The sequence below is a fragment of the Taurulus bubalis genome (assembly GCF_910589615.1).
Source record: "Taurulus bubalis genome assembly, chromosome: 3".
Taxonomy (NCBI): Eukaryota; Metazoa; Chordata; class Actinopteri; order Perciformes; family Cottidae; genus Taurulus; species Taurulus bubalis.
The window spans coordinates 40,221,716-40,249,537 of NC_136591.1; the positions used below are offsets into that span (position 1 = coordinate 40,221,716).

General features: G+C 39.6%; 1 protein-coding gene across 1 annotated transcript; it reads left to right on the forward strand.

Moving 5' to 3' along the window:
- On the forward strand, positions 1-27,365 carry stk26 (serine/threonine protein kinase 26). The gene is made up of 12 exons (XM_079216301.1): positions 1-46; positions 15,191-15,259; positions 16,346-16,507; positions 17,222-17,278; positions 18,632-18,740; positions 19,833-19,990; positions 22,537-22,722; positions 23,957-24,099; positions 24,245-24,341; positions 24,452-24,514; positions 25,240-25,367; positions 25,463-27,365. Exons 1-12 carry the CDS (start codon positions 26-28, stop codon positions 25,476-25,478), a joined length of 1,209 nt encoding a protein of 402 aa, XP_079072427.1. The 5' UTR covers positions 1-25; the 3' UTR covers positions 25,479-27,365.
- Positions 27,366-27,822: the final 457 nt, after the last annotated feature.

Sequence of the window (27,822 nt, forward strand, 5' to 3'; positions counted from 1 at the left end):
AGGGCGTTCATACTAAGAAGTAGCCATGGAAGTTCCTGGTATGCAGGTGAGCAGAAAGCTGGAGCCCAGGAGGTTGTTGGGTCTGTTTCTGTCGTCGAGCTGAGCCGTGTGTCGCGGGGGGGGGGCATTGTGCAACGGCAGGCCGTTTCCGACACTTTGAGAAAGTGGTTACCTTGTGTCGCTGCTTCTGGTTTCTGTTGTTCAAGATCTCATTATGTAACGCGCGGAGTTTATAGTGGAGCTATGCTGTACTAATACCCCCAAAGTTACTTCAAATGTGACTGTAGTACTCTAAACTGAGTTTATAGTGGAGTTATGCTGTACTAATACCCCCAAAGTTACTTCAAATGTGACTGTAGTACTCTAAACTGAGTTTATAGTGGAGCTATGCTGTACTAATACTCCCAAAGTTACTTCAAATGTGACTGTAGTACTCTAAACTGAGTTTATAGTGGAGCTATGCTGTACTAATACCCCCAAAGTTACTTCAAATGTGACTGTTGTACTCCAGACTGAGTTTTTAGTGACAGTGTAGTGGTAATATCTCTTTAGATGTCTTTGTAATACTCCTAAAGTTACTTTAAATGTGTTTTAGTACTCCAAACTGAGTTTATAGTGACATTATGATGCTAATATCTCTTTAGATGTCTCTATAATACTCCTAAAGTTACTTCATATGTGACCATAATACTCCAAAATGGGTTTTTAGTGACAGTGTGGTGGTAATATCTCTCTATGTATCTGTACTACTCCTAAAGTTACTTCAAATGTGACTATAATACTCTAAACTGAGTTTATAGTGACATTGTAGTGGTAATATCTCTTTAGATGTATATGTAATACTCCTAAAGTTACTTCAACTGTGGTTTTAGTACTCTAAACTGAGTTTATAGTGACATTGTAGTGGTAATATCTCTTTAGATGTATATGTAATACTCCTAAAGTTACTTCAAATGTGACTGTTATACTCCAAACTGGGTTTTTAGTGACATTATGATGGTAATATATCTTTAGATGTCTCTGTAATACTCCTAAAGTTACTTTAAATGTGGTATTAGTACTCCAAACTGAGTTTATAGGGACATTATGATATTAATATCTCTTTAGATGTATAGGATAGTACCCAGAACTGAGGTTTTAGTGACATTATGATGCTAATATCTCTTTAGATGTCTCTGTAATACTCCTAAAGTTACTTTAAATGTGGTATTAGTACTCCAAACTGAGTTCATAGGGACATTATGATATTAATATCTCTTTAGATGTATAGGATAGTACCCAGAACTGAGGTTTTAGTGACATTATGATGCTAATATCTCTTTAGATGTCTCTGTAATACTCCTAAAGTTACTTAAAATGTGGGTTTTAGTACTGCAGGGTACTGTGGGGTTTAATGTCACTAAAACTGAGGTTTTAATGTATTATGATCTTAATATCTCTTTAACTATTCAAGATATCCATGAAGTATACAAATGGTGACTTATGACTTACTAAATGTGGTATTAGTTGTCCATCCTGACTTGTAGTGTGACTTTGGGACCATGTTGAGTTCACAGGGACTTTATTGTGTTTATATCTCTTTTAATACTCCTATATGTGCCTATTATGCATCTGTGGAACCTCATGCTGACATTTTGGTGACCTTTCTTGGCACTTTTGAGTCTTTTGTTTAATTCATAAACACGAATGTGTGTAATTATTATCGCTGTGATATTCCCACAGTGACTCATTGTGTCCGAGAGCTTATTTTAGCTCTTTTAGTATCTTTTATCTGCTTTTATACGAGTTATAATTGGACTGCCCTCAGACGATACAGCTTGATACTCCTTTACTGGCCCATATTGTGGCTCAATATAGTCTAATATCTTTTATTAGACTCTTACACAGGGGTTCGAACACTGCATGTGTCCGATAAGCCTTGGATCACACTTGTTGTTGCGTAGTGAAGGTGAATTCACGGCCGCGTCTCCGTCACCTCGACAAAAGGTGTGTAGGGCGAGTTCCACCCCTCCGCTCGGCCTCCTGTTTGGCCGGCTCTCAGGTGTGTCGTCTACCTGAGGGACCGGCTGTGGGTGCACTCGCTCTGCCGGCTCCGCTCGTCCCAGGTGGGCGTGCCGGTAATGGTGTCAAAGTCTTGTTAAACAAACACACCTGACACCACGGCAGCAGCTACAGCAGCGCGGAGGCTGACGGAAATACATATATACATATATATAAATACACTACCGTTCAAAAGTTTGGGGTCACGTAGAAAAGTCCTTATTTTTCAAAGAAAAACACTGCTTTTTTCAATGAAGATAACATTAGATTAATCAGAAATAAACTCTACATTGTTAATGTGGTAAATGACTATTCTAGGTGGAAACGTCTGGTTTTTAATGAAATATCTACATAGGTGCATAGAGGCCCATTTCCAGCAATTAGCCGTCTGACGTGGTTGTCAAAGTAGCCCCAAGGTTGTGTTTTACTTAGCTGTATGAAATTTGGTAGGTGTATGCAACGGGATGGGACGTAAACAAAAGCCTCTTGGAGGTATGCCCGAAAACCAACAGGAGGTCGGCCATTGTTTATTTTATGACCTTTTTGTTATTGGCTACTCGTTATAAAACAAATAGCCTGCTGATATTTTCAGGTATTGGCTGTTGCTCTAAGTATATAAGCAAGATTTGTAATATTTCCTGACTGGAATCATTTCAAACTGGCTTTACAGTCGCCCAGAACATCGTTGGTACCCGTCTACCTGGTGATATTGGTGACAAGGGGCGCCAGCGAAAAGCCCAGTGGATATTTAAAGATGCACCCAGCCACAGCCTGTTTAAACCCTGCTGCCGTCTGTAAAGAGAAGCAGAAGTATCAGCAGACTACAGAGGAGCGTCTTTAGTTTTCTTGTGTTGTTCTCATGTACCAAACTGGGACTACAAACCACATTTCGTTGCACAACCCTGTTGGAGAAGTAACCGTGTAAATGTGAAAGCCAAACCACTTCCTCTGACAACATAAAGCTGCTATAACCTACCTTTTAAATGCACAAGGGATAAACTGACCACATGTTATGTCCCTTCGCTTTACAGAGCGTTTTAGCGTCTTTCAGCTCATTGTTTTGAGCAATTTTTCTGTTTCGTTAGCCGAGAACTGCAGAAGCACAAAGTTAGCAACTAGCTGGAGCTAAAGAAACTAGATGGAGAGCAAATAAATTACAATTTCTTTTGTTGATTAGTGTTTTTATTTATGCATTTCATATACTGGTGTGTAGCTTAACCTTTTATTAATACATTTACTGTTCAACACTATAAAATGTGCTGCCTCGGGGCTTATGCCTTTGTAGCAACTATTTCAGGGTTCTCCACAGTGTAATTAAAGCAGAGGCGGACCACCAAACTGGAAATACAGACCACCTCTTACACTTTTATTAACATTCACCCTTTGAGAAGTGCATTACACACGGAGAGACACACATTTTAACCAGCGTTGCTGTTGTTTAGTCTTCTAGTTTCTGCATTCAGCGCATGAGATATGTGACAGTCTTTCCAATCGTGCCTCATGTTGGGATGTAAAGAAAGTCCTCTGGAATTTTAAGATGTTTTGAACCTTTAATCAGTGGTCGGAAAAACCTTTAAAGTCTTTTTATGACCACATTTGAGAGATTCTTGCTTCAAAGCATGTGCAGAACTTAAAAATGTATATTGGCCCAGAAAAACCAAAGTACTCGTCAGGTTCCCCTGTTTGTTGTACCACTTGGCATCTGCTGAAAGAAGCGTTTCAAATATATACGGATCATAAAACTCATGGATTGGGTCAGCACAAAATAAATAAGGGAGCAATTGTAACTTTTAGAGATCACAATTTGTTTTGACGCCAATTGCCAACCATTGTTGGTTGGTTGGTTGGTTGGTTGGTCACCACTTTGGTCCCGGCTTTAATTTCTCAACACTTATTCAGATATAAAACACACATTGTCCCCAAGAGGACGAATCCCGTCAACTTTGGTTTGAGACTTTTGGCTTTTCGTCAATCGTCGCTGACGGGGTTGCGAGTATGTTATCATGCTGACGTTGGCGTTTAATTCTTTAGGCTCTTTTCCCACGATGGGATGTTTTCCTGGACAATGCAACTGACCATCACAGTGGGAAATAGGATATCTTTATGACGGTTGGCGTAACAGCTAATCGGCCGCTATCTGATGAGACTTTGATTGCTTAATAGGTTGACGATGTGCTGGCCCTTTTATGGGAAATCGCTAGAATGACTCTACATGGTCGGGCACGCATGAACATCTTTTTATTGGAGCTTATCAGCAAATTGTTTTATTGTCCTCTGGTCTGAATGCTATTTTTAGTTAGCTACTTCCTCCCTGACAGAGAAAAGATGTTTTTGATGAAGTTAAGGAAGTCCTCATCCAGATTTGGGGATTTTTATTCAGTATATGCTGAAACACTTGTGGCTGTGCAGTGGTGTTAGAGTGGATCCTCTTCCTCACAAATATTCGTTGGCAAAGAGCAGACTAGTTTAATTTTGGCCCGTCATCAAGTTACCACAGCATTGTTGTTCATTAGAGACAGCTGATAAGATCTGCTGCCAGCAACGCTTGTCATTTGAATTGGCTGCTTCCTAAATGTTTTCTACTCTGCTCTTTGCAAAGAAAGGGAGAGAGGAAAGTTGTTTTTGCGTTGGAGGAAATCTGTTTACTTTGCCAATTTTTCACATTCACAACTGCTCCTAGGCAATATGGCCAACATCTTCATACCAATAAAGGTGATTTCATATCTCAATGGTATCATGATACAGCTTGTTTTCTGGACATTACAAAATATGTATATCACAAATCACCTTAAACTGTGGTTTTATACACTCTCGTGTGAATTTGATATTTAAACAAATGAAAATAATCACATTTTCTCAGAATTTTGAGTTAGCATGTGCTTATTATTCTCAATTTGGATCTAGGCCAGGATCTATTTCATCTAGGTAGTATTTTGCCCGTCGTCATCTTGTTTAGTTTTTTTTTAACCAGAAGTGACACTAGAGGGTGGAGCTAAATACAACTGAACGCTGAATATTTAACTTCAGCGTTGGCTTCAGAACCGCATGTTGCCGCCTGCTCCGTCAGCACTGCTACCGCCGTTAGCCGCAAACCGCCGGCTCGGCCCAATCCCGTGTATAAATTGCGCTTTTAAGACATTAGATATCTGAAAAGTTTCGTATCAGTGTTGACCTAAAAAAGAGATTTTCAGTGCAGCGAAAGATCTCGAGTTAAAATCTTGTCTTTCTAAAGTATTTATGAGCGACGCGGTTGACGTCAAGTCCATTTCTGACTTCTCAATGAGGGGAAAACGACAGCAGAGGACGTCCTGTCTCCCTGACAAACCGTAACTCCTGCAGGGCATCAATTCTTCAGTCTCGGCAAAACCCTCCTGCCGTCTGGTGTTAAAACTTCCTGTCGTAAATCTGGCCTGCAGCTCTGGCGGGAACAGGTGCAGCGCTAGCAGGTTGCGTCCAGACATTGCGTGGAAGCAACCTGCAGGTATGTCGACTGAGATCTTCTTCTTCTTCTTCTTCTTCTTCTTCTGCTCTTTCATGACGTAACCACCGGCTCCACCAGACCGACACTCCCCTCGTGTTTCTGGGTGAGAAATAGTCAGCTGCTTCTTTGGTTCTGGCTTCGGGTGGTGACTCAGTTGTTCTGTGGTCTGAATCATAGCAGAAAGTTTTTTTTTTTAAATTCTGGTTTGTTTACATTTTCCAGCACCAGCGCTCCCAGACGAGTCCTTTTCATTGGACGAGTCTCAGTAAACATGTCGCGTTACACGCCTGTCGAGTCAGATTGAGTCATCAAAGTTTCACTCGCGTACACGGGCGTCAGGATGTTTGATTTCAAAGAAAAGGTATCGCCTACATAACACGGTTAAATGATAAAAGACAGTCATTTAGTTTGCCGTCAAATTTCGGCTGAAACGATTAGTTGACTCGCCTCAAGTCATACCATTCATAACTTTGATTAAGTGATTTTCATGCAAAACTTCCAAATGCATCATGATTCCAGCTCTTTTATTCTGCTATTGCTGTATTTCTTCTACTTGTGGAATAATAATCAATAAGTTGGTGTTTTTGATTTTTAGCTGTTTTAGTTTTTATGACTTTTTCAAATTTTTCCTAATTCTTTATTTCTATAGAAGTATAATTGACAGCATACACACAGTTTTTTGTCACTTTTCTTTCATGGAAAATTATAAAAATTATGATATGTTTATAATAACGCTGGACGAATTTCCCTCAAACTGCACCAAATTACAGAACCTTCCTGTTGTCTAAACCTCTTTTTTCCCACAAACTGTAAGTTTTTTTTTAAATGTTGAGTCAAAACAAGCTATTTTAAGTTAAATTGCAATGATCATTGTTTACTATTTTATAGACTTAATACTTAACCCTTTGAAGCAACAAAAAAAATAACTCAAACTTCCAAAAACATTTGTGCAGAATAACACCGTTACAATGCCATAAATCATAAAAATGAAGAAAAATATGCATTATCAAATTTCTTTGATAATTGATTTTACAAAAATGTGGAAACACTGGAATCTGTTTATCCAACATGATACCAAGTGTCCTCAAGTGTTGCCGATGTTGGATAAAATCCACACGGCGCTACCATCTGTACGGAGTGAATTATTTACATTTTACAACCTCGCCTCAGTCCAAGTTTCCCGGAATTGTTGTCACATGACTTTTGATATCAAGAGAGGCAATCAGCTGCTTTGAGGAGCTCATATTTAATCTATTTTACACGTTAAAGCAAACTGTTTATTATGTGAGACGTATCACAAATTTAAGATAATATTTGTTTTGTTTTGCCACACATTGAGCCAGACGAGCTGTTTGCAGCTTATGCTAAGCTACGCTAACAACTGCTAGCTGTAGCGTCACACGTTACGTACAGACATGAGCGGCATCCTCTAACTCTCAGCAAAAAAGCAAATCCTTTTGACACCTGAGAGCGTTGGCTTTTCTCATTACAGTGAATATAAAAACAACTAAAGGGTCTTGTTAACGCATCCTCTAACCTCTTCCTTGTGTGTAAAACAAAAACAAAAAAGGCGTTAATGTGTTGTGAAAGCGCTCTCGTGTTGAATGACTCAACACGTCGTGTCATGTTTTCGACATTAAACGAAACAGGAAACGTTTAAAGAGTGCGGCGAGATTTTCACATGATGCGACTCTGCAAAGGTCATTTTTGAGAATGCTGTGTTTGTACTTCCTCCTCCAGCAGCTGTGACCTTTGACCCCCTTTTTTGGTTGGATATTTGGACACCACTTGTTAGTAAAAACATGGATCTCTCTCACTCTCCCTCTCTCTCTCTCTCTCACACTTAATCGCACACAGAGTTTCCACAGCCGCGTCCAAGTTTTCCTGAATGCAGCTGAATGTTTGCATGTTCCCTTCACTGACCTCTAAAGCTCCGCTCTGCTTCTCTCTTCTCTATCTTTGCAGCTTCGACCTGAAGCTGCCTTTCCTTTTTTTTTTTTAACCAAGTCCAGCATGTCCCACGGCTCCTGTCTTATTTAAATCTTCTGTCTGCATTTGAATTCAGGCTATTGTGATGTAAACTGAGGAGACTATAAGAGAAGGAGGCAGGTACTTTAAACTGTTTGGAAGATTTGCCAAATGGAAGAAAAAAACTAACCTACCTTGTGAAATACATTAATTATTAATAGAGATGCTGAACAAATAAGCCGATTATGTGTGAAATAAATGAATCATTGTTTGCAGTTTCAAATTTGAAAATGCAATGAAAGCACAAATAAGCGTTTACAGCAACCGCTTGGAGCTAAATGCTCAACAAACTAATATTTGTTTTGCTCCTTCTTAATATGATGATTTGCTAATTTTCTCTGTTTAGTGTCGCTCTAAATTTTCTTTTTTCTTCTGTTTCACACCAAAAATAGCAATTTGAAGATTTTAACTTGAGCTCTCGAAAATAAAAATAAAAACTTTACACAATAAATATGCAATTATTTGAAGAAATATTCAACATATCTGTTGAGCTACTTGCGTGAATATAATGTTGATGGTCATGCAGTTGCTTGACAGCGATGGAAGGGAATGAAGGGAAATCTCATAGATATAAAAAAACATTCCCATTCAAAACAAGGTAGCTAATCAGAGCGGTGGCCATTTTTAGCTAACTAGTGGATAGCTGGGAAGCTAGTTAGCTTGCTTTTTCCACCATGCTTTAATGCTACATTAGGTCTACCTCGCTCTGGAGAAGATAAGGCTAGCTAGCTTGCTTTTTCCACTCTGCTTTAATGCTACATTAGGTCTACCTCGCTCTGGAGAAGATAAAGCTAGCTAGCTTGCTATTTCCACTCTGCTTTAATGCTACATTAGGTCTACCTCGCTCTGGAGAAGATAAGGCTAGCTAGCTTGCTATTTCCACTCTGCTTTAATGCTACATTAGGTCTACCTCGCTCTGGAGAAGATAAGGCTAGCTAGCTTGCTATTTCCACTCTGCTTTAATGCTACATTAGGTCTACCTCGCTCTGGAGAAGATAAGGCTAGCTAGCTTGCTATTTCCACTCTGCTTTAATGCTTCATTAGTTCTACCTCACTCTGGAGAAGAAAAAGCTAGCTAGCTTGCTTTTGCCACCATGCTTTAATGCTACATTAGGTCTGCCTTGCTCTGGAGAAGATAAAGCTAGCTAGCTAACTTGCTATGTCCACCATGCTTTAATGCTACATTAGGTCTACCTCACTCTGGAGAAGATAAAGCTAGCTAGCGTGCTATATTCCACAATGCCTTAATGCTACATTGGGTACACCTTACTCCACGTCGCTCTGTAGAAGATAAGGCTAGCTAGCTTCCATTTCCACCATGCCTTAATGCTACATTATGTACACGTCACTCCACGTCGCTCTGGAGAAGATAAAGCTAGCTAGCTTGCTGTTTCCACCATGCTTCAATGCTACATTAGGTCTAGTTCGCTCTGGAGAAGATAAAGCTAGCTAGCTTGCTGTTTCCACCATGCTTCAATGCTACATTAGGTCTAGTTCGCTCTGGAGAAGATAAAGCTAGCTAGCTTGCTGTTTCCACCATGCTTCAATGCTACATTAGGTCTAGTTCGCTCTGGAGAAGATAAAGCTAGCTAGCTTGCTGTTTCCACCATGCTTCAATGCTACATTAGGTCTAGTTCGCTCTGGAGAAGATAAAGCTAGCTAGCTTGCTGTTTCCACCATGCTTCAATGCTACATTAGGTCTAGTTCGCTCTGGAGAAGATAGAGCTAGCTAGCTTGCTGTTTCCACCATGCTTCAATGCTGCATTAGGTCTACTTCGCTCTGGAGAAGATAAAGCTAGCTAGCTCGCTATCCAGCCTGCCACCTGTCTCTGATGTGGTTGTCTTCATAATAATGAACAACAATCCCCATTTTCTTTCATACTAGGCAGGGCCAGTTTATTTATGACAATTCAAAGAGCTTTACATAAAACACTGACGTCACTTAAGCCCCAAGACAATGGAATACAACAACAATGTTTAATAGAAAGAGAACTGATTTAATAAAAGGCAGCGGCATACAGAAATACCTCGTTTTAGAATACGTGAGGCTGTTAGCTGACCTGTAGTTGGATACATGGAGCATACACATACACATGTGTACTTTATGGTTATTTTGATGTGTTTTAGGCGTGTTAGAGAGGTTTGGACCACAGTTGGCGTGTCCTGTGTGCAGTGACCCTGTTGCGGGTTAGTTATGGAGCAGCGTGTTCGGGTTAATGGATGCACAGTGAAAACCGCCTCGTCTCATCGGTAGATATTTAAACCTGCACGGCGTGAGCAGCGTGACCATTCCCTCTCTTTGACATCGAGGCTTTAGTTAAAAATTAGAAAGTAGGCTTGTTTGCGTTCGTGTAATTCTCTTTCAATGCCGTAATTAAAATTCCCAGACTGGGTGTCAAACGGTCGCTTTACTGGTTTAATAAAACCTGCAGTGAAACTATTTTTTCGGCGTTTTTACAGTTTCTGCTCCTCAGTGTAGAAATACAGATTTTTATTTTACCTACAAAACTGTTCTGTAATGATTGAGCGAGCGTTGAATGTTTAACTTCCGTCTGTGTTGCCGTGTTCACCGCCCTGAGACAGACGGGTCAAAGGGTAACCCTCAGCTTTACACATTGCCTCTGAAAGCACTTTGTTACTTCATATTTCTGGCTTTTAATGTGTATAAATCCTGATATTCAATATTGCACGAATGTGAAAGCACTTCTCAGACTGTTACGGGATCATAGATTGGAATTATTCATCTTAAATTCTACAAGTATGAGGCAACCATGTAGGATTTTCACTGAAAGTCACCTTAAAAAAAACACAATTTCAGATCTGCTCTGGTTATCAATATATGGCATCATAATTGATATCTAAACAGTCGATTACTGAACTTCCTTATTGCCTCGAGGTGCGGTGACATGTTTTCCCGGATGAGCAACACGAGGAAGACATGACTGGATGAATGTGTTAATGTGAGAAAGACGGAGACCAAATAACCGGCGTGGATCACTGTGAACACACACATTAACGCTCGTCCTGATAATACAAATGTGTTTTTTTTCTTTCCTCAGATAAATCTTTGTGAAACTAAAAGCACATTTAAAGACTTTTTAGAAACGTGATTCTCTTCAGTCGCCGTCTTGTATTTCATTCTCTCATCTTCTCTCTGCGCCGAGCGAAAAGAAAGCAGACAGTAACCGCTGTGTTTGCTGACTGGGTGTGGCAACTTTGTGGTGTGTGTGTGTGTGTGTGTGTGTGTGTGTGTGTGTGTGTGTGTGTGTGTGTGTGTGTGTGTGTGTGTGTGTGTGTGTGTGTGTGTGTGTGTGTGCTTCTTTTTTTAGTTCAGAGGGAGGAAACTCAACCAGCATCATAGGAATATCATGCGCGTGTGTGGGTGTGTTTTTATTAAGTGTTCATCCGAGCAATACTTAGAGTTTAAGAGCAAAAATGTGAGTGTGTGTGTGTGTGTGTGTGTGTCATATGTGTGTGTGTCATATGTGTGTGTGTCATATGTGTATGTGTCATATGTGTATGTATGTGTGTGTCATATGTATGTGTGTGTTTGTGTGTGTCATATGTCTCTGTGTGTGTGTGTCATGTGTGTGTGTGTGTGTGTTTGTGTGTGTCATATGTCTCTGTGTGTGTGTGTCATGTGTGTGTTTGTGTGTGTCATGTGTGTGTTTGTGTGTGTCGTGTGTGTGTGTCATATATGTGTGTGTCATATATGTATGTGTGTGTGTGTGTCATATATGTATGTGTGTGTGTGTGTCATATATGTATGTGTGTGTGTGTCATATATGTATGTATGTATGTGTGTGTGTCATATATGTGTGTGTCATATATGTATGTGTGTGTGTGTCATATATGTGTGTCATGTGTGTATGTATGTGTGTGTGTGTGTCATATGTGTGTTTGTGTGTGTCATGTGTGTGTGTGTCATATGTGTGTTTGTGTGTGTCATATATGTGTGTGTGTCATATATGTGTGTGTGTGTGTGTGTCATATATATATGTGTGTGTGTGTGTGTCATATATATGTGTGTGTGTGTCATATATATGTGTGTGTGTGTCATATATATGTGTGTGTGTGTGTCATGTATATGTGTGTGTGTGTGTCATATATATGTGTGTGTGTGTGTCATGTATATGTGTGTGTGTGTCATATATATGTGTGTGTGTCATATATATGTGTGTGTGTGTGTCATGTATATGTGTGTGTGTGTCATATATATGTGTGTGTGTGTCATATATATGTGTGTGTGTGTGTGTCATGTATATGTGTGTGTGTGTCATATATATGTGTGTGTGTGTGTCATATATATGTGTGTGTGTGTGTGTCATGTATATGTGTGTGTGTGTGTCATATATATGTGTGTGTGTGTGTGTCATGTATATGTGTGTGTGTCATATATATGTGTGTGTGTGTCATATATATATGTGTGTGTGTGTCATATATATGTGTGTGTGTGTGTGTCATATATATGTGTGTGTGTGTGTCATGTATATGTGTGTGTGTGTCATATATATGTGTGTGTGTGTGTCATATATATGTGTGTGTGTGTGTCATGTATATGTGTGTGTGTGTCATATATATGTGTGTGTGTGTGTGTCATATATATATGTGTGTGTGTGTGTCATGTATATGTGTGTGTGTGTCATATATATGTGTGTGTGTGTCATATATATGTGTGTGTGTGTCATATATATATGTGTGTGTGTGTGTCATGTATATGTGTGTGTGTGTCATATATATGTGTGTGTGTGTCATATATATGTGTGTGTGTGTCATATATATGTGTGTGTGTGTGTCATGTATATGTGTGTGTGTGTCATATATATGTGTGTGTGTGTGTGTCATATATATATGTGTGTGTGTGTGTCATGTATATGTGTGTGTGTGTCATATATATGTGTGTGTGTGTCATATATATGTGTGTGTGTGTGTGTCATATATATATGTGTGTGTGTGTGTCATGTATATGTGTGTGTGTGTCATATATATGTGTGTGTGTGTGTGTCATATATATGTGTGTGTGTGTGTGTTATGTATATGTGTGTGTGTGTCATATATGTGTGTGTGTGTGTGTGTGTGTCATATATATGTGTGTGTGTGTGTGTGTCATATATATATATATGTGTGTGTGTGTGTGTGTCATATATATATATATATATATGTGTGTGTGTCATATGTGTGTGTGTGTGTGTGTGTGTGTGTCATATGTGTGTGTGTGTGTGTCATATGTGTGTGTGTGTGTGTCATATGTGTGTGTGTCATATGTGTGTGTGTGTGTCATGTGTGTGTGTGTGTGTCATATGTGTGTGTGTGTCATATGTGTGTGTGTGTCATATGTGTGTGTGTGTCATATGTGTGTGTGTGTGTCATATGTGTGTGTGTGTGTCATATGTGTGTGTGTGTGTCATATGTGTGTGTGTGTGTCATATGTGTGTGTGTGTCATATGTGTGTGTGTGTGTGTCATATGTGTGTGTGTGTGTGTCATATGTGTGTGTGTGTCATATGTGTGTGTGTGTCATATGTGTGTGTGTGTCATATGTGTGTGTGTGTGTCATATGTGTGTGTGTGTCATATGTGTGTGTGTGTGTCATATGTGTGTGTGTGTCATATGTGTGTGTGTGTGTCATATGTGTGTGTGTGTGTCATATGTGTGTGTGTGTCATATGTGTGTGTGTGTGTGTGTCATATGTGTGTGTGTGTCATATGTGTGTGTGTGTCATATGTGTGTGTGTGTCATATGTGTGTGTGTGTCATATGTGTGTGTGTGTGTCATATGTGTGTGTGTGTGTCATATGTGTGTGTGTGTGTGTCATATGTGTGTGTGTGTCATATGTGTGTGTGTGTCATATGTGTGTGTGTGTGTGTGTGTGTCATACTTTACAGTTGTGGATGGACTCAGCAGCAGAAACATAACTTCTAGAGATGTGGCTCCAGATAGTTTTTGTTGTTGTTTACTTTTCTCCCAGCAGCTGATCTCTGAACTCTCTGTGGGTTTTCACTGGAATATAAAGAGTTCCTGCTCATGACTCGAAGGAGAGAGAACTCAACACAAGTTATAATGACGTAAAACATATCAACACATGTTGACTTTCTTTGGTCATGTATGATGAAGAACATTGTCAAACAAAGGAATCTTTTCATGCAACGTTTCTCCAAAGTTGCTACAAGTGAGAAGCAATGGAGGCTCCTGGTGTCTGTGATCGTATTCATCTATTTACATGTTACAGCCTCTGAGTCAGTCCAGGCTTCACTGAGTTGTCGTCATGTGAGGTTGCGTTCAGGAGCTTTGAATTTTACAGTTTTTTACAGACTCCGGTTAAAGCAAACGGTTTATTGTGGAGCGAGATTATAAATGAGACGTGGAGAATGAAACGTCTTTGATTTAAAACATTTCACATTTCTAAGCTCTGCCGCACGTGATGTGTTCAAGGGCCGTAGGAAAGCAGAAAATCTCACGATAACAAACACACACACAGAACACATGCGTGCTCCCCAGAGGAAGAACCCTTTCTCTTTTGGATGATTTTAAAAACCTCTCAGCGTTTCCTTCAAAAGCAGAAATGTGACGGAATATGTTTTTAATTTAAAAGACAGGAAGTGAAGTTCACATTCAGGACGTTAAAGTCGCCGCTTTTCTCTTTCTTCAGAGTTTCTGTGTGTGTGTGTGTGTGTGTGTGTGTGTGTGTGTGTGTGTGTGTGTGTGTGTGTGTGTGTGTGTGTGTGTGTGTGTGTGTGTGTGTGTGTGTGTGTGCGCGCACACAGTTCCTGTTATCTTTAACTGTCATGCCTGCTTCCTTCTGTGTTTTTATGAGGTGTGTGTGTGTGTGTGTGTGTGTGTGTGTGTGTGTGTGTGTGTGTGTGGGGCAATAACATTCAAAGTCGTTGGGAAAGTGATGGAAACTTTAATTGCACGAGGAACACGCTCTACATTCTACATGTGTATCTTATATTTAAACTATATGTACGTTTTTTTATTATGTAAATATTGTGTGACTAAAACATTATTAATCTATTTTAATTTGTCTTTCCTCTACTTTGTTTCCTCTTTTCATCTCTCCTCATCTCCTTGTCTCCTCTTCCTCCTCGTCTCCTCTTCCTCCTCTCTCCTTGTCGCCTCTCCTCTTCCTCCTCGTCTCCTCTCCTCTTCCTCCTCTCTCCTTGCCTCCTCTCATCTTCCTCCTCTCTCCTTGTCTCCTCTTCCTCCTCTCTCCTTGCCTCCTCTCATCTTCCTCCTCTCTCCTTGCCTCCTCTCATCTTCCTCCTCTCTCCTTGCCTCCTCTCATCTTCCTCCTCTCTCCTCGTCTCCTCTTCCTCCTCTCTCCTTGTCTCCTCTTCCTCCTCGTCTCCTCTTCCTCCTCTCTCCTTGCCTCCTCTCATCTTCCTCTTCCTCTTCCTCCTCGTCTCCTCTTCCTCCTCTCTCCTTGCCTCCTCTCATCTTCCTCCTCTCTCCTCGTCTCCTTGTCTCCTCTCCTCTTCCCCCTCTCTCATCTTCCTCCTCTCCCTCCTCTCTCCTTGTCTCCTTGTCTCCTCTCCCTCCTCCTCTCCTCTTCTCCTCTCTCCTCCTCTCCTCCTCTCCTCCTCTCCTCTCTCCTCGTCTCCTTGTCTCGTCTCCTTGTCTCCTCTCCTCTTCCTCCTCTCAGAGTTCTCAGATTGATCCGGAGGAGTTGTTCACTAAATTGGATCGTATTGGAAAAGGATCCTTTGGAGAAGTGAGCGTCATAATTCATAATGTTGTTAGTTATGACTCTATTTCATTTATTTACTGTATTTATTCAACATTTTCCTTTCTTTCTCTTTTTATTATCTTCTTCTGCTTTTGACTCTTTACTAATTTTCTTTTGCCATTTTATCCTCCTCTTCCTCCTCATCTTCCTCCTCGTACCTTCCTCGTCCTCCTCATACCTTCCTCCTCGTCTTGCTGCACCTCCTCTTTATACCTTCCTCCTCCTCCTCCTCCTCTTCCTCCTCCTCTTCTTCATACCTTCCTCCTCCTCCTCATACCTTCCTCGTCCTCCTCCTCTTCCTCCTCCTCATACCTTCCTTTTCCTCCTCTTCCTCATACCTTCCTCCTCCTCCTCCTCCTCCTCCTCCTCCTCCTCTTCTTCATACCTTCCTCCTCTTCCTCATACCTTCCTCGTCCTCCTCCTCTTCCTCCTCCTCATACCTTCCTTTTCCTCCTCTTCCTCATACCTTCCTCCTCCTCCTCCTCTTCTTCATACCTTCCTCCTCCTCCTCATACCTTCCTCCTCCTCTTCTTCATACCTTCCTCCTCCTCCTCATACCTTCCTCGTCCTCCTCCTCTTCCTCCTCCTCATACCTTCCTTTTCCTCCTCTTCCTCATACCTTCCTCCTGATACCTACCTCCTCCTCCTCCTCCTCCTCCTCCTCCTCCTCGTTCTCATACCTTCCCCTTCCTCTTCCTCTTCCTCATACCTTCCTCTTCCTCATACCTTCCTCGTCCTCCTCCTCTTCCTCCTCCTCATACCTTCCTTTTCCTCCTCTTCCTCATACCTTCCTCCTCCTCCTCCTCCTCCTCCTCCTCCTCCTCCTCCTCCTCTTCTTCATACCTTCCTCCTCTTCCTCATACCTTCCTCGTCCTCCTCCTCTTCCTCCTCTTCATACCTTCCTTTTCCTCCTCTTCCTCATACCTTCCTCCTGATACCTACCTCCTCCTCCTCCTCCTCGTTCTCATACCTTCCCCTTCCTCTTCCTCTTCCTCATACCTTCCTCTTCCTCATACCTTCCTCCTCATACCTACCTCCTCCTCGTCTTCCTCGTCTTCCTCCCCCCCCCAGGTGTTCAAAGGCATTGATAACCGCACTCAGAGCGTCGTGGCGATCAAGACGATCGACCTTGAGGAGGCGGAGGACGAGATCGAGGACATCCAGCAGGAGATCACCGTCCTGAGTCAGTGCGACAGCCCGTACATCACCAAGTACTTCGGCTCCTACCTGAAGGTACAAGTACTCTGATACAAGTCAGGTACACTGAGAGATATATATATATATATATATATATATATATATATATATATATATATATATATATATATATATATATATATATCACTGGTTCATAGTTATTGGTCTATTAACGTGGCGCAAACTTTGAATTACTTTGGGGATCAAAGTCTCTCAAAGTAGTACTAGTACTTGAGTATATATACTTGAATGCATGTACTTGAGTACTAGTACTCAACTACTTCTCAGAGTACTTCTCAGAGTACTTCTCATAGTACTTCAGTACTAGTACTGAAGTACTAGTACTTTAGCGCATGTACTTTAGTGCATGTACTTTAGTACTTGTACTTTAGTGCATGTACTTTAGTACTTGAGTGCATGTACTTTAGTACTAGTACTTTAGTGCATGTACTTTAGTACTTGAGTGCATGTACTTTAGTACTAGTACTTTAGTGCATGTACTTGAGTGTATGTACTTTAGTACTATTTAGTACTTTACTACATGTACTTTGTACTTTTATGCCGATTGGAGCCTCTCATTGGTCAATAAATCAAAGTTATTGACACTGAATCTGCAGGATGTGTGTGTGTGTGTGTGTACAGTAAGATTTGATTGATTATTGATTATCTATGTTGTGTGTGTGTGTGTGTGTGTGTGTGTGTGTGTGTGTGTGTGTGTGTGTGTGTGTGTGTGTGTTCTCCCCCCATCAGGGCAGTAAACTATGGATCATCATGGAGTACCTGGGTGGAGGTTCAGCACTCGACTTGGTGAGTGTTCACAGTTATTGATCCGGTTCAGTAAAATAAAAAACAAATTAAATATACAAATAAACTTTATTAAACTCTGAGGTTATTCAGAGAGCAGTGGAACATAATTAATGTCCGTCATGTCGCTCCAATAAGGTTACATTTAAAATGTGTCCGGTATAGGGCTGCAACTAACGATTATTTTAATAATCGATTAATCGGTTGATGATTGTTTCGATTAATCGATGAATCGGACAAAAAAATGTTTTTATCAAAAAAGCGTTCATTTCCAACCCTTTATTCAAAAACAGAAGTGACAGTGCAAAACATCTTCAGAAAGCACAAACAGGTTGCTCCTTGAACATCCCTGAGCTGTTAATTAAAACAACAAAATGGACTAACACTAAAAACATACACATGTATGCTTTACATGTGCAAAATGTGAGCCCTTTTTACTGTAATTGATCCCTCCAGAGGCTGCATTTACATACCCTGCGTTATCAATATGTATGAAATACTGGGACAGAGGGAAGCTGTACTGCTCCATATAGAGCGTCCTCTTCCTTAAACTCGTTCATTCTGGGTCTCTTATGACCACGACGTCACGTTGTTGGCTAAGCCCAACAACGTGATTTGCTTCATTCTACTTTGAGTAAAAAAAACAAAAAAACCTGCAGCCAGATCCGCCGGTGTGCCGGTTTAACGTTAACGAGTGACAGCGTGAACTGAACCAGACCGGGGGGTGACGGCATGTTTCATCACGTTACGGTTTTTTACAAGCAAGACTGAACTGTAACGGAACATAACGGAACTTTAACGACAATACACAACCAAACCGTTAGCTAACGTGATAGCAAGCTGACTAGCTTCCATTAAAAACAAGTTTGAGGAACATGAAGACGCTGATTGGCCAAGACTCGACTTGTCAAAGATCTTCTATTTTTGAGAAGATCACAACCTCAGCTTTTCTCGTGTCTCACTCCAATCTCAGAAACGCTAGCCGGCCAGTTGCTCTGCTCCGCTCTTTTTTTTCTTCTCCGTGACTTATTGCCCGGCGTAATAATCACGCGACACAACGAATCGATAATGAAATTCGTTGCCAACACTTTTGATAATCGATTTTTATCGATTTTATCGATTCGTTGTTGCAGCCCTAGTCCGGTAGTTTCTACGTGCAGAAAGACGAACAAAAGAAGAACCTCCTTGTATTATAATAATAATAATAATAATAATAATTATGTTCAGGTACAACATTAATAATTGGATGCAAAGCATAATGATAAGTTATAATAATTTATGTGTGTGTGTGTGTGTGTGTGTGTGTGTGTGTGTGTGTGTGTGTGTGTGTGTGTGTGTGTGTGTGTGTGTGCGCAGCTCCGGGCCGGTCCGTTTGATGAGTCCCAGATCGCCACCATGCTGAAGGAGATCCTGAAGGGTCTGGACTACCTGCACTCTGAGAAGAAGATCCACCGAGACATCAAAGGTTTTATACTCTTTATTATACACTTTTTATTAGAAATACACTTTATTTTAGTTGAATTTTTATAATTTTGTTATTTATTATTTTGCAATTTAGTCAGTAATTTATTTTAGACTAATTAATAGTTATTTATATTCATTATATATATTTTCAAAATATTTTTCAAAATAATATTAATAATACATAAATGTGTTTTTCTATTATTCTGTCGTGCTCTTTAAAGAAACTCTGGCACATTTTATTTCCTTTGGGAATAATAAAGTCCTCTCCTCTTAAAAGGTCTCTTGAGATAATATGAGATTTATTATCACCAAGTTTGGAAAATCAAGTGTTTTTAAGACAAAATAATATACAGAAAAATAGGGGAATATAAAGTAATAATAAGAGGAACATAACAACTAAAATATGAATAGAACACTAAAAAGAAAACTACACAATTATAAAAATAATTGCGAGGTGAAGTGACAGTTTTGTGATTAATGATTCAGATATTAGTGTTTAAATTGTGTAATACGGTACATTATGACATGAGATATAGTATAAGGGGAAAGAAAAGTTTTAAATATATATATATATATAACTACGAATAATATACGGTAAAGTGCGGGTATATTAAAGTATAATAAATAATAAATACTGGTGTAAACGGTGTTATCGTGATTTCCATTATTGTGGTCGTTGCCTTTTAGCATCTAAAACACTACACTTCCCATAATGCAACGCAAAGTCATGACATCCCTTTTAGTAGTTTTCTCAGACTTAAGAACTACAAAAGACACAATTTTTCTTTTTGTCTTTCCCGTTCAGTTCACGACAAACAAACACTTATAATAATCAGATTAATTACCAATAGTAACGTTTTAATTGCATGTGTAACACAAAAAAACACTTATAATAATCAGATTAATTACTAATAATAACGTTTTAATTACATGTATAACACAAAAAAACACTGACAGGAGCTTTTTACAGAGTTTCTCTCCCTCTTTATTTAAAGTGTTCCCTCTTTGTAGCTGTATGAAGCCTCATGAACGCATGAATATTAATAAAGCGCGCCTCATGAATGCATGAATATTAATAAAGCGTTCCCCTCAGCCGCCAACGTGCTGCTGTCGGAGCACGGCCAGGTGAAGCTGGCGGACTTCGGCGTCGCCGGCCAGCTGACGGACACGCAGATCAAGAGGGAGACGTTCGTGGGGACGCCCTTCTGGATGGCGCCCGAGGTCATCCAGCAGTCCGCCTACGACTCCAAGGTAAGCCCCGCCCCCTAGGGAGCCGACCGGCCAATCGCAGCGTCGCAACCGTGACCAGCCCCGTCTCCATGCGGGGAAATACTTTTACATGTTTATTTATGGGTCCGTCTTTAATGTGTCTTTTGCAAAAGTGAAATAAAAGTATTACATTATTTTCTTAGAGACACTTGTAGAAGAATTAATCTACTTTTAAAGTTGTGATTATTAGTTATTATTAGTTTATTTATCACCTACATGTTTATTTTTTTACTGTTGTGGTTTTGGAGCATTTCATTGATTCCTCATCCACGATCAAAATAACTATTTAGATTTTATTTTGAGTAAAAGTAGCAGAATTAGTGCAATTTTTATATATTATTAAGATAAAATTAAATACAACTTTATTAGTCCCGCAGTGGGAACATATACAGGATTACAGCAACAAACAAGTAATATAAATAAAAAGCGGTAATAAAAAATCAGTAAAACAGTAAAAATCTAAATATACAGACAGAATAAATAGAACTATTTTTCACTTATTACATAAATATATTATAATGTGTCTGTAACTTTTAATTCTGTAGATTTTCTTTTTTCTATACTAGTATTTCCTTTTATGCATTAGTTGTTTGTATTATTAATCTAAAGCTGCCAGATAAATATAGTGGAATAAAAAACATCTGTATTTCCCTTTTATAAAGTGCAGTACAAGTACCTTTAACAGTACTTCATTACTTCTTCTTTGTGTGTTTCTTGTGCGTCGAACTTCCCGTCGTTAGAGACTCGTCTTTCCTTCACGGCCTTCATCTCTCCGTGTTTTGCCTGCGCTGCAGTCTGGCTGCTCTGAGCTCGTTTGCATTGTTTCCACGGTTTGTTTTATTGTCCTTTTATTTGCATCCAGTAGAAGCTCCCCGCGTGGCGCTGTCTGGCTCCGGACGGGGATTCCCTCGTCGCTCCGCGTTCTTTCACGGGTGCACCTGCTGCAAACACACACACACACACACACAAACACACACAAAGTAGAATGAAGGGCGGGGTCAGAGAGTTGGACGTGACGCCCGAAGCCGAACAAACAAAACCTTTTCATGAAGTTGCGTAACGTCTCGCTCGCTTTGTTTGAGTCAATACACGTTTGTGGTTTGACGTGTTCTGAAACACGGGAATACCATTAGGTGTGTGTGTGTGTGTGTGTATATACACATATGCATTTGTGTGTCTGTATATATACAGTGTGTTGTGTCTGTAACAAGGTGATGTCTCCTGACCTGCTACATATATTTATATATATATCTGTACATAGTTTTTTTAACTACAGTGACCAAATGTTTTAGTATATTTCTCAGTCTCTTTTTAAGAGAAAATACATTATAGTAGACAGACTTTTTTCTTTTCTTTTAATTGTTTTTGTTGAAATAAATATATATATACATATATACTGTAACCTAGGTTTTTATGTCAAAATTCTGATATATATATATATGTATATATATATATATATATATATATATATATATATTCCCCATTCAAAGCAGGATTTTGACATAAAAACTTTATTTATTTATTTATTTTAACAAATACAATGTAAAAGACACAAAAAAAATGCCTGTCTCTACTATAAATGTACTTTCTCTCTTACTAAAACATTTGTTCACTGTAGTTTTTAATCGTGTGTGTGTGGTAATGAAGGAACATGTCAGCCAGTGTAACGGTTTACAGCAGTTGTTTTTTACGTTAAATGATGGATTACGACAATTGGAGGGTTTTGCAACAAGAGTTTTGCGGCAGTTGACCGTTTACAGCTTGTGACAGTTGAGAGGGAGGGAGGGGGGGGAGGGAGAGAGAGAGAGAGGGAGGGAGGGGGAGAGGGAGGGAGGGAGGGAGGGAGAGAGAGAGAGAGAGACCTCCCTCCAGACCGCCATATGTTCAGTGTGTATCAGTAATGGAGCCGCAGAGTTAACAGTCAAACGGTGACTGAGCATCCTGTTGTAATGCGACGCTGAAGTGTGTGTGTGTGTGTGTGTGTGTGTGTGTGTGTGTGTGTGTGTCTTACCTGAACTGCCACATGGTCATTGGAGCAAGTTGAAACAAAGTGACATTCAACCTGTGTGTGCATGTCTGTGTGTGTTTACATGAGTGTGTGTGTTGTTGACATATGGTTAGTGGGGGTCACAACTTTCATCCACAAACCACCTGACTGTGTGTGTGTGTGTGTGTGTGTGTGTTTTTGCATTCACCTGTTTCACATTATCTCTTTTACATTTTACACACTAAACAGTGGTCTGTCTTTTCATTTGCAACGACGTTCACAGCAGTTTACGGCGGTTTACGACTTGTGAGTTTTTTTTTGACATGCGTCAAGAGGCTCAGACGGATGTATCCGGTCATTTATTTCCAAAATAAAACCTCTTTCCGACCTTGATAATCAATCGAAACGTAACCGTTCATTCTTTCCGTGCGGCCGGTACATCGTGAACAAAAGGAAAAACGTCCTTCCTACTTTAAAAAAGATGACGAGTTCCACTGTGTGTCTAAATGTGTGCGTCTGTGTGTTACTTGTGTCTCTCCAGGCCGACATCTGGTCGCTGGGCATCACGGCCATCGAGCTGGCGAAGGGCGAGCCCCCGAACTCGGACATGCACCCGATGCGAGTGCTGTTCCACATCCCCAAGTCTCCTCCGCCCACGCTGAGCGGAGAGTTCTCCAAGAGCTTCAAGGAGTTCACCGAGGCGTGCCTCAACAAGGACCCCACCTTCGTAAGACGCAGAACCTCCATTTGGATTATTTGAGCTTAGTATGAGATATTTTATATATGAAGACATGTATATACTACTTGGGTAGCTGCTACCCAAGTCGGGTGTCGAGCCTGGTCCCGCTACCTTCGGTGGTTTTCGGGGAGCTAGCGGAAGTTAGCAGAGAGCTAGCGGAAGTTAGCGGGGAAGTAACGGAGCGCTAGCAGGAGCGCTAGCTGGCTACAGCGGGGAGCTAACGGGGACACTGACCGAAGATAGCAGCGGCTCGTAATCCAACTTTTACGGTATACGTTTTTTCCTCCTTAAATCCATTGTGGCGCTTTTTCAAGCATCACATGTGTTTTATACGTCATTTTAAGGTCCTTTGCCATTTCTGCTTCACATTATTTTAAAAATCAAACCAGTCGTTTTCAATTTTATTTTACTTGTGGCCCTTTTAAAATAAGCTAGCATTGCGTTTGTGGCCCTTTTCATGGTTCACTTCCTCCAAAGAGACATTTCACCTCTAAATTTCACACAAATTACAGTTTGAGGCCCAAATTATCACTGATAAATAACAAAATAGTCCAAATAAAGAAAACTGATTCTTCTTCTGTCCCGTTAATCATCTCCGGGCCCTTTGGAGGGGCCCGACCCCTATGTTGGGAACCACTGCACTGGACGTAAAGTAGTTAAAACCAGCTGGAGCAGCAATAACAGAAACTGGCTGCTCTAAGTTCTATTAAAATAATGATTTCCAATATAATCTGTACTTTTAGTACATTTAGCTGATGATACTTTTATGTACGTAGGATTTTAAATACAGGGCTTTTTGCACATATACACTTTATATAAATATTGTTAATTGTTCACAAATGTTAGTTTTTAAATGTTAAATTGAAGTGGACAAATGGTAAAAACTACCAACATCTTGACATCATACAGGAAGTAAAGGAATACGATTTTCATCTATAAACTCATAAAATACAGATTTGATTCATGATCGACTGTCAAATCCGCTGTGAGTGTTTATTTGTGTGTCATGAGTTCTGCTCTTAGTCATCCTGCCAACTACATTCTTCTGTGGTATTTCAGGTTTGGACGCTGGAGTGAAATCAATGTGTTTTCATGTCTTTGTGCTTGTAGCTGCGTTCTGCTGCCTCCTGGTGGACAGAAATATGTGACCCACAAAATAACCTTTCTCCCCTTTTTTAAAAACAGTAAAGTAACTTTATTTCTTTCCTCCTCTCTCCCGCAGCGTCCAACAGCCAAAGAGCTCCTCAAACACAAGTTCATCGTCAAACACTGTAAGAAGACGTCCTACCTCAGCGAGTTGATTGACAGGTACAGGCGCAGGAAGGAGGAGGGGCATAGCGGCAGCAGCTCCGACGACTCAGACAGGTAAGTCCATTTTCAGATTGTGTGGTTGTTTGTTTCAAGCAGGAAGCTGAGAGCCGTTTCATGTCTATATATGTGCAATGGTGCTGTGCTAAGTGTGTGTGTTTATTTATTTATTTATTTATTTATTTATGTGTGTGTGTATTAGTGAGTCCAGTAATAAGGAGAACAGCGAATCACCCGAGTGGTCTTTCACCGTCCGTAAGAAGAAGCCGACGGAGGGAAGGAAAGTCCTCAATGGAACGGTCAGAACTGTGTGTGTGTGTGTGTGTGTGTGTGTGTGTGTGTGTGTGTGTGTGTGTGTGTCTCTCTGTCCTATTTTACATTTCAGGACTCATCTTGTTTCTCTCTTCAGGGTCAGGATCAGCTGAGTAAATCTGCCAGTCTGACCACAGTCATCTCTCCTGTCTTCACTGAGGTTAGCACACACACACACACACACACACACGCACACGCACACGCACATATCAGTCATATATTTCAGTTTCCTCATAAATCAGTGCTCTATGGCACCATCTTGTGGTGAAAATAAAAATGCATCAATCCAGACTAAACAACAAACCAAAAATATAATATGTTTTGAGCGCTGAAAAAACTCTGTTTTCAACTTTTGTATGCAAAAAAAACAAAACGTATTAATAAGTATATTTATCTGAAAAGGTGAAAAGGTAGGAAGTGCACACACATGAATGGCGTCTGTTTGACTTCCGTGCACTATATTTTAATTTTAACTTTAATTGTTATATTCTGTAGACCCAATTGTAAATATTCATGCTCCCTTTTTATTGCACTCTGTTTTATGTTTATTGTTAAAACGTTATACACTTTCCGCCGGGACAAAATCCTTGTATGTGGAAACATACTTGGCAATAAATGGTTCTGATTAAATACTTTCAGCTCAAATTTGTTTGACTCTTTGGAATTCGGAGTCATTTTCTTTAAAAAAAAATAGAAAAGAGTAACAGCTAAAAACAACAACTTCAGAGCAAAAATACATCAGAAAAAGACATAAATAATAACTTAAATATCAAATGTACTGTGAAGTGAGACTGTAGAATTATGACAAAAATACCCCGTTTGTCTCCCTTAATAAAGGAATATTGTCCGTAGTATTTTACTGTATTCACGGCCTTCTCCTTGCAGTTGAAGCAGCAGCACAAGGAGCACTCTGAGCAACGATTGGCCATCGAGGAGCTTGAACGCAACATCCGATTGGCTGAGGAGGTTTGTCCAGGCATCACGGACAGGATGGTCACACACATCCTCGCCAGGTACCACGAGCGTTTCCTCCTTTCCTCTTCTTGTCCGTTACCTTTTTGTTCTCATTTCATTCACCTATATTAATATTGTTTTATTTTTCCCTCAGATTCACGACCAACTGAGGGGACTCGGACAGTTTTTTTTGGGGAAAGGAAGTGTACGTTATGTGAAGAGAGACTGTGTCTCCGTACGGTGACGCTGCTGGACGACTCGGAAAACAGAGGAGATTTGCTGTGCGATGTCTCCTCGCTGTACACACACACACACACAGACACACACACATGCATATACACACACACCCACACACACACACTACTAATGTAATATATACACTAGATATTATAAATATATATATATATATATATATATATATATATATATATATTCACTGCTGCAGGTTGAAGACCTTTTTTCTCCCCCGAGTTGGATTCTAAATTCGCAGAATTTCTTTTTTTTTTTTTCAACTGGTTTTAAAGTTTTGAAAAAACAATCTTAAAGTTTGTGCTTTCGTTTCATGAACTTCTCCTTCCTTTAATGCAGATTGAAGTCCCCAATTGAGAGCAGGCGACTTCTGTTTAAACTTTCTTAAAATTACCATCATGTGCCTTTGATTATTTATGCAGTCAGTCATTTTCTAAAAGTACACAGGAACACACACAGAGACATGTATGGAGGGTTTTCGTCCGTTAGCAGTGGTATGTTGTTGTTGTTGTTGTTGTTGTTGTTGTTGTTTTGTAGATGTTTATGTTTGTCCAGTAGCACTTGAGACAGATTATATGCCAATATTACATATTTTTTGTTGTCTTCAGTAATGCTTTATATTACAGTTCCCTTATCCCAGAATTCAGTTGTGGTCCCGTGAAATTTTTATGTTTTCCCCCACCAGTGGGACGAGGTTTAGCTCTACTGATTGATTCTCATGGTGATTTATTTTGAACATCCAAGGTGGAAACACTCTTGAGGAATCTGAACTTTTTAATTTCTAGGTTTCCCCCAGTGAAAAACCTGGTAAAACAAAATCAATTTTAAGAATTCAGACCCATTATTGGGAGCTACCAGCTGGCTAGTAGCTTGCTAACAATTAGCTAGCTAACGGTTTCCAAAGCAACTAGCTAAATTCATCTTTATAAATATGTTTAAAATGCTCAAGGACACACAAAAAGGACACATTTGAAACAAATTTTTGGGAGCTAACATCCTAGCTAGGCAGCTAGTAGCTAACTACTGGTTTCCAAAGTAACTTGCTAAATTCATCTTTATAAATATGTTTAATGCTCAAATTTGTTAAACTGCAAAAACATTTTTTTTTTTTAAATCTAGACATTTTAAACAAATATTTGGGAGCTAACATTTTAGCTAGGCAGTGAGTAGCTTGCTAACACATAAGCTAGCTTGCTAGCTAACTGTGGTTTCCAAATTAACTAGCTAAATTTAAATATTTGATGTTTTTATTTCACAAGTTTAAGCTATTTCAGATAAAGTGCCAACCTAAATGTTTCAAATGAATAAATGGTTTAATTTGTCGAGGAGTAAATGTCGGTTAACATTAGATTCTGGGATGTTCAGAAAGTGTCTGGTTGGAATAAGATTTGAGTGAAAATAAAAGGAAAAAGGAATATTTTCAAGGATCTGCGAGTAAGACACAACCACACACTCTTCCACGACGTCCTTTTTCTATCTGCTTAAAGTTTGGGAACAACATTGAAAGTTCATTCTTACTGCTTGATGTGTCACAACATTGTTTTTAATACCTAGGAAAGCATCACCGGTCCTTTCCAAGAGCAGGAGGGAGCTGTAATCAAGGATATTACTGATAGTTTGTACCAAAGACACTATAAAACTTGGTCATTGTATATTTTTGTCTTTTTTATATATCATAAGGGATGTGAAAATGTTTGTTGAAGGGGGAAAATGTAAAATGAAAGATGTAAGATTTACATAAGTGTACTCTTTTTTTTTTTTTTTGTAGCGGGATTTAGAGTTTTATGAATAAATATTTAAGTTTGATTGAGAAACATGTTTCCAATGTTTGTTTTCTTTACTTTGTTTAATTGGACCTTTTTGCTTGTATGGGATTTTCTGATATCACAATGTGTTTAAACGATCGGATATGATCTGATAAATGGTAAAGAACAAACCAGATTAATTTAATTTGTAGGTCGTGTTGCATTCGATTAATGTGACCATAATTTCCCTCCTTGTTTAATAATTTATTGGTGCTTTAAACCAAAAAAACCTTCACATTTCCTTACAGAATTCACAAGAACCATTCATATAAAATAACAAACACATACCGAGCTACAGCGACCAGAACGTTGTTCAATGATCTACGTATGCATCAAACCCACAAGACTTCATATTAAGGTCTTAAAATGCACTTTATTCTCGTCCGACCAATTATTAATCTTAAAAATGTTCTTTTGTGCCTCGATTGACCAATTTCTTGTCTTTTATAGATGCACTTCT